Here is a 7,620-nt window from a genome sequence, read left to right as displayed (position 1 = left end):
ATGCCGGCACTACCTTCACAACAACCTGTTGCCGTGCGCCATAGTACGTCACCCACAATAAAAGACCACTATCCATACTCTTCTACAAGTGGTATGGGTAGTAATACCGATAAAGGCGGTAACAAACAGGTATAGTATCAGATTTTTTTTTTTTCAAAAAAAAAAAATTTTTTAAGATATATATATTTCATTACTGCGCCAACTGATAACTGCGGATGTTAAAAAAAAGTTGTGACCAAGGGTGTATGACTATATCTATATAGTTTGGAATTGCGGATTAATTTTTTTGTGCATGGGTTAAAAAAAAAAAAAAAAATTTTTTTTTTTTTAAAGTTTTTTTAACTCGGGAAAAAAAAAAAATCGATGATAATAAAAATAAAAATAAATTTTTAATTTATATATATTTTATTTTAAGTTAAAAAAGAAAAAAAAAATATGTAAGGCCATTCAAATTTTACCTAATTAAAAAATCATTGTTGTTTTTCATTTTGTAACTTATTAGGGCGCACCCACAATTACCACTTCGAACCGTAATCCTAATAGTATGTATAGTACAATGTCAGAAGTTTGGGGAAAGGTAAAAAAAAAAAAAATTTTTTTCTTATCTCGTTTCTTTGATTGGTCAGATCAAAACAAAGAATATATCTGCACATATTTCTGCATATGCATATAATATAACTAATTTTTTTTATTATTATTTTATAGGATCATTGGTTTCCAAATGAACAAGAGACAACCCCAATTACAATTAAAACAAAAAAGGTAAATAGTTATAATACAGTAATACTTTAAAAAAAAAATTATACAAGGTAAAAAGAAAAATTGAACCATATTTTTCTTACCTTTTTTTTTTCATTTATATTAAAAAAAAAATCCTCTGTTAGGTATCTCCAAGACCTTCAACTCCACATGGAAATCGAAAAAATTTCATTGAAAGAAATAAACAGTCCGTACAATCAGTTCAAGCCGTTTTAGCTTCTTCCCCACCTAAATCTCCTAAAAAATTAAAGGATGATTCTCAATCAATTTCACCTCCTCCATCCTTAAAACAAAAACCATCTACTGCTCAACTCCGTCCAGTAACTCCAAATGCTAATGGTCAATCAGCTGCTCGTCCAAAAGCTGATAAAAAGAAAAGTGATGGTGCAGTTTCAACAAAATCACGTCGTCCCACTTCTCCTACTACCACGACACAATCCGCTCATGTACGTTCTCATGCTGCATCTCCTGAAAGACCAACTTCTGGACATGGTCATTCAGCTCATTCTAGATCTCATGTACGTGCAGCTTCTCCTGAAATTGCATTAAGAGAAGAAGTTAAAAAATTGAAAAGAATTTTATTAGAACGTGATGATTGGTTACGTGAAAAAGAAGCTGAATTGTTAGATGCTGAAGATATTGTTGATGCTTTACAAGAACGTGTACGTGAAGTTGAAGCTCGTAACCGTGAATTACAAAGAGAAAATGAAATCATGAGGAATTATATTGAAGAAGAACAAGAAAAAAAGAAAGCTACTTCCAATGAACCTACTAAAATTATTAATTCAGTCATGAATAATATTCAAAGAATTCGTGGGGAATCTACTCCTGTTTCAAACCCAAATTCTCCTACCTTGTCTTCTACTTCTTCAAAATCTCCTTCACCATTGTCCTCTCCAAAACCTTCACCAGTTTTATCTACCTCAAAGTCTAAGGAACTTTTAAAGGCTAATAATAATATTTCGAAAGCTCAAAATGATATTAACCCATCACTTCGTCCTCGTGTGGTTACTCCTCAGACTCGTGGTAATTTGATTCCAGCTAATAAAGTTAATAATCAAAAAAATCTTGTTAGTAATAATGATCCTCATCCACCAAGACCTACTGCACCATCTCCTGCTGCTATGAATCGTGATGAAAATATTAATGGTGGATTTAATAGAACTGAAATGTTGGATAGGCATGCTGAAATGACTCGTGATCGTTACGCTTCTGCTTTAGATAGAAAACAAGCTGCTGCCTTAAATGTTGTCATGGAAGAATCTGAAGATAGTGATGCCGATGAATTCAAATTTGAAACTGATGATAATAATTCTGATGATCAAGCAGATTCTGAATCTGATGATAGAACCGAATCTGAAAGTGAAGATGATGATGCTTCTTCCGTAAGCCCTAGCGGTGTTAATACCGAAGTTGAAGAAGAAGATGATGATGAGGAATCCTTTGATAAATGGTCAACTCATGCTTCATCTAAACACGATTTGGATTCTATTGTTGAGGAAGAAGACGAAGATGACGACGATGATGAGTTCGAATTTGATGAAGTTCAACAAATGGCTCGTCAAAAAAATCGGGCACCTTTTAATCCGTCTTCTCCTATAAAAAATTCTTCTCAAAATTTTATGGCTAAAAATGGTAATTTTAACACTATTATTTTTGTATTGAAAATACTTTTGATTCTTTTGATTCTAACAATATTTATATTTTAATAATAAATTAGATCAATACAAAAAAATTGTTAACAACGTTCAATCAGTCTACACTTCATCTTTATCTCAACAACTCTCTGGTAATAATAATAAATCTTCAACCCAAAATCAAAAACGTATTCATCAAGATTATGGTTATCCCCATCGTGATTCAATGTCTTCTATCAAATCTGATTCATCTGACGATTCTACTCTTTCGGTTTTATCCTCTCAAAATGGTTCTTATCCTTCATCGGTCACATCTCCATCATCTTTTGGTTCAAATAACGATTTATACGGTCAATCCTCTGCTGATTCTTCTTCAAATAAACCAAACACAAAACTCGATAACTCTAAATTTGATAAAAATGGCTTAAACGATAATTATCCAACTTCGGTCTCAACTTCACAACATGCTGATCATCATTATAATAACTCTCTTAACTGTCAACAACCCAACAACAATAAATATAACAACTCTCTCAACTCAACAACAAATAACGGTACTTCTAATTCGGTTAAAAACTCCAAATATGATATTGACTCAACATCTGTTTCTGCCTCTACTACTACTGGTTCATCTGTTAATTCTAAACGATCACCCCCAAATTTGGTCTCTAAACAATTCAACCCTCGGTCTAAATCTCCACCAACTGTTTCAATCCGTCCTATTTCACCGGCTTCATCCTCACGTGCATCAACCCCTAGTTCAAACGCTTCAACCGCTCGTGCAGCTTCACCCGCTTATCATTCATCATCCCGTGCCTCAACACCTGCTTCCGAATCAAGTCGAAACGCTTGTGCAACTCAACCTATTGACAATTCATCCGATAAATGTTCCACTGCTATCCCACCTCCACCTCCACCTCCGGTTAATAAAGATCCTTTTGCCACTTTACAACATTATCTTCGTTTGATTTCGGAAAACAGTGTTATGGAAAACCCACTCAAATCTTATGATATCAAAAAAGTTATTGATGAAGGTTCATCTGCAAAGGTTTTTACTGCTCACCCATTGTCAAATCCCAGTGAAGAATGTGCCATCAAAGTCGTCCCACTCTCATACTCTTTGGAATTCATCTTTAATGAAATTTATGTTCTTAAGAATCTCAAACATAAAAACATCGTTGATTTCAAAGAAAGTTTCTTACGCTGGGATGGTAAAACACGTGAAGTCTGGATCGCTATGGAAAAATGTGCTCGTGGTGATGTAACTAGTCGCGCCGGTAAAGTTAATCAACGTGAAGCTGGACGTATTGCTCGAGATGTAAGTAAAAAATAATTACCCATTTTTCATTCAATGAATTTAAATGATATTTAACAATTTATTTTATATATATAGCTTTTGGGCGCTTTGAAACATTTACATTCTAACGGTGTCATCCATCGCGATATTAAACTTTCCAATATCTTGTCTACTGCAAATAATGAAATTAAATTGGGTATGTTTCATATGTTATCAAAATTTCTCCAAAATAACTTTTATTAATTGGAATAATTTTTTTTTTTGTAGCTGATTTCGGTATTTCATCTTTGACTCCAACCTCTACTACTGCAATGGTCGGAACAATCCCATATATGGCCCCTGATGTTGTTCTTGTTGGACCTGATCGACCTTATGATACAAAAGTTGACATCTGGTCTGTAGGTGTCTGTATCTTAGAACTTTTGACTGGAAAGGCTGCTTGGGGCAGATTCCGTGATGATGAAATTATGGATAAATTGCGCAGAGGTGAAATGCCATATGGTTTTCAACGCCTTCGAAAGAAAGCAGATATTGGATGGGAAGCCGTTGACTTCTTAGAAAAATGTTTCATTAAAACTCCTGAAAATAGATGGGACGCCGAGAAATTGTTAGAGGTATTTAGAAAATCAATTAAATATATATATATATATATATTTTCATTTTTTTTTTAGATTTATTAACATTTAAAATTTTATTTTAGCACCCATTCATCACTGGCAGTCTCAATTAATCGATTTTTAACTTTGATTTAACCTCTTAAAAACCACCGTTTACAACTCAATTTTTGACAACCGATTTTTGATAACCGATTTTACTGACTACCGATTTTTGTATTTCAACTTTATTCTCGTTTATTTTTTTTAACCGATTTACCGACTAACCCATTTCGTTTGATTTATGGAAAATCAATTTGATTATTATATTTTTTATTTTCAACACAACAAACAAAAAAAAAAACAAAAAAAAATTAAGTTAACTTAAATCTTTTCAACCCTCTTACCCTAAATTTTCTTATGAACACCCGTTTATTTCGCTTTTTCTCCAATACTTGCTTCATCTTATATTAAATTTGATCAAATTTGATCAACGTTTTTCCCACTTTACATTTTTTTATTTATGTCAATGCATTTTTAAGTCTCAATTCTTTTTATGTTTGTTTATTCCCCCTTGTCAACATCATTTTTCTTAAAAAAACTTCAAAAATTCCTCTTATGTAGAATTTTGATTAGATAAGGGATTACAAAAAAAATTATGCTTTTAATTAGATTAGTATATGTTTAGGTAACAAAAATTTTTTTTAGGAATGAAAATGTTCAATATATAGTTGTTATTGTTCACAATTTTGTGTGTAGTGATTTTATATTTCTTTTTTTTATTTATTCATCTTTCTCAATTTCAACATTTCCTACGAACATTACAGCATTCATTTCATCCATCAAGCATTGACAATCATAGGCATTTATTCTTCTATTCTTTAATTTCTAATTCATCACACGACAACACGGCCAGTTTTCATGCAATCGACAATTTGAGCTAACCGCAGTCAAACCCCCTTTTGATACCGTCTACGGTTCTCTATTGTTTGGATTTCATCCTGCATACAAAACGCCAACACCATCGTAATTCAATACCTTAAAAAGCGCGGCTAATTCTACTTGCGTACAAATTTTCCTTTTGCGACAAGTTTAATCAGAAACATGGTACGCAAATAATTTTTGCGAAACAATTTCTATTCTATTTTTTTATATTTTATATCTATAATTTGGTTAGTAATTAATTTTTTTTTAGGGAGAGGGGGTTTTTTTAATTTAATAATATATATTTTTTTCTTTGTATCTGAAATAAAGTATTAATTAATATAATCTGATTTATTAATATTTATATGTTCTTTTATTTAATGTCAATCGCAGATCAATAAGCATGACAGACGTTTTACATCAACAAGTCTTTTATAATACGAATTTAGAAAATTTACGCAATATCATCAAAACTCCGACAATCCTTTATAACATCCTCTGTTCGATCAATTTGGATTCAACCGACGCAAGAATCAAAAATATTGCATACGCGACATATGTCCGACGCTTATTATCAACAAAAAATTTACGATATAATTTACAAAAGACATTTTTTTTTTCTTATGAAGTTGGTGTTATTAGTATGTTATCAGGATTCATTTTGTGTGAAAAACAACGTGTTGTCCGTGTATTATTATTATATATAATATTTTTTTTTTTCTTTTCAATATGTTTTGGGTTTTTTTTTTAGTTTTTTTATCATCATTATCATTATCATTTATGTTCGTAGTGAAATTCATTTTATGGATGTTTAGTGGGACAAAATTCATTTTTCACAAGTATATTTTCTGCATTTTTTTTTTTGCATTTTTGTTTTCTTTTCCCGTTATAGAACATGAAGAAGCAATGATTTTTTTTGTGACATCCTTTTTCATAATCATCATTTATCAAAGCATTTTTTACAATCCAAAAAAAAAAAACACTTGCATTTTTTGTACATTTTCAATCAAAATTCCATCGTGTCTTTGGAAGGACTTTTTTTTTCGTGATCTTTTTTTTTGATGATTATTTTTTTTAAAAAAAAAATTTTTAAACATTTTTGTTCTTCATCACATAGATAAAAAAAAAAAGAAAGAAAGAAATTCATACACTTACACCCTCAAAAAAACTTCAAAATCGTACGTGTGTGATATTTTTTTTTTTCACCTTTTTTTATATTTGTTTATATTAGAGGGAAAAAGAAGGCAATAGTTATTATATATGTTATACCTACCTTTTTTCATTCATTCTCATTTTTTTTTATACGAATTATTTACGCTATAAGATAATATTTATGATTTTTTTTATATTTCTTTTTTTATGATAATTTTCTTTTTATGATTTTTTTTTCTTCTTTTTATGAGAATGATGAAGCAAATTTTGAAGAAAATGTGATGTAAAAAAGATTGGTGTGAAATTATGGAGAAATATTTATGGCGAAATATTATGATAGTTAAGAAAAATTATGAATTTAAGAAAAATTTAGGAAAAAAAATCAAAAAAAAATCAAAAAAAAATTTAAAAAAATCAAATCAAAAAAACAAAAAAAAAAATATTTTTAAGAAAAAATTATAAGAAAAATTTTTTAAAAAAATTTAAGGATTATAAAAAAAAAACAAAAAAAAACAAAAAAAAAAATTTATATTTGAAAACAAAGGGATCAAGAAGGGTTTGAAAAGATTATATTATTATTATTTTTTAAAATAAGAAAAATTTAATGAGGAAATTTAACAATAATAAAAAAAAATTTCGAGTTTTTGAATTATTATATATATTATAATAGCATAATTTTTTTTTTGTAAAAAGTTATATAAAAAAAAAAAAAAGTTTTTTTTTTTAGTTAGTTAATCAATTAATTGTTATATATTATATATCATCATTTTTTTAGCATTAAAAAAAAAAAAAAGTATTATATCATCATATTTTTTTATTATTAAAAGTATATCTAATTATTATTAAAAAAAAAATTAATTACCTTAATTAACGTGTATCATTATTTATTATTTTTAGTAAAATCAAAAGTATAATATATTTTAATTATAAAAAAAAAGTTTTTTCTTCTTCCAGAAAGGATCGTATACGATTTGTGGTTTTTTTTTAAAAAAAAAGAAATGGGATTGTGCTCAAATGTGTTTAAATGTGGTCAAATGTGATGAAATGTGCCAAATGTGTTTAATGTACTCAAATGTGCTGAAATGTGCTGAAATGTGCTGAAATGTGCTTCCAAAAAAAAAAAATATACTTGAAAGAATATGACGCGTCAAAACAATCGAATTTATTGAATTTATGGATTTTTACAATTTATAAGGTTTTTTTATGAATTTATAAATTTTATAGTTTATAGATTTTATGGAATTTATCATTTATATCA

The 7,620-nt window shown here is 29.0% G+C and overlaps 1 protein-coding gene across 1 annotated transcript; it reads left to right on the top strand.

Annotated features, from left to right (window-relative positions):
* Positions 1 to 5,031, top strand: OCT59_010284 (uncharacterized protein; the record flags this gene model as incomplete). Its single annotated transcript, XM_066132915.1, has 8 exons — positions 1 to 129; positions 503 to 577; positions 706 to 762; positions 885 to 2,394; positions 2,480 to 3,714; positions 3,790 to 3,889; positions 3,961 to 4,307; positions 4,394 to 5,031. 8 exons carry the CDS (start codon positions 1 to 3, stop codon positions 4,421 to 4,423), a joined length of 3,483 nt encoding a protein of 1,160 aa, XP_066000514.1. The 3' UTR covers positions 4,424 to 5,031.
* Positions 5,032 to 7,620: the final 2,589 nt, after the last annotated feature.

This window comes from Rhizophagus irregularis, chromosome 18, assembly GCF_026210795.1.
Source record: "Rhizophagus irregularis chromosome 18, complete sequence".
Classification (NCBI taxonomy): Eukaryota; Fungi; Glomeromycota; class Glomeromycetes; order Glomerales; family Glomeraceae; genus Rhizophagus; species Rhizophagus irregularis.
Note: the sequence above shows the minus strand (reverse complement) of the source record. Positions and strands in the feature narration are given on the sequence as shown.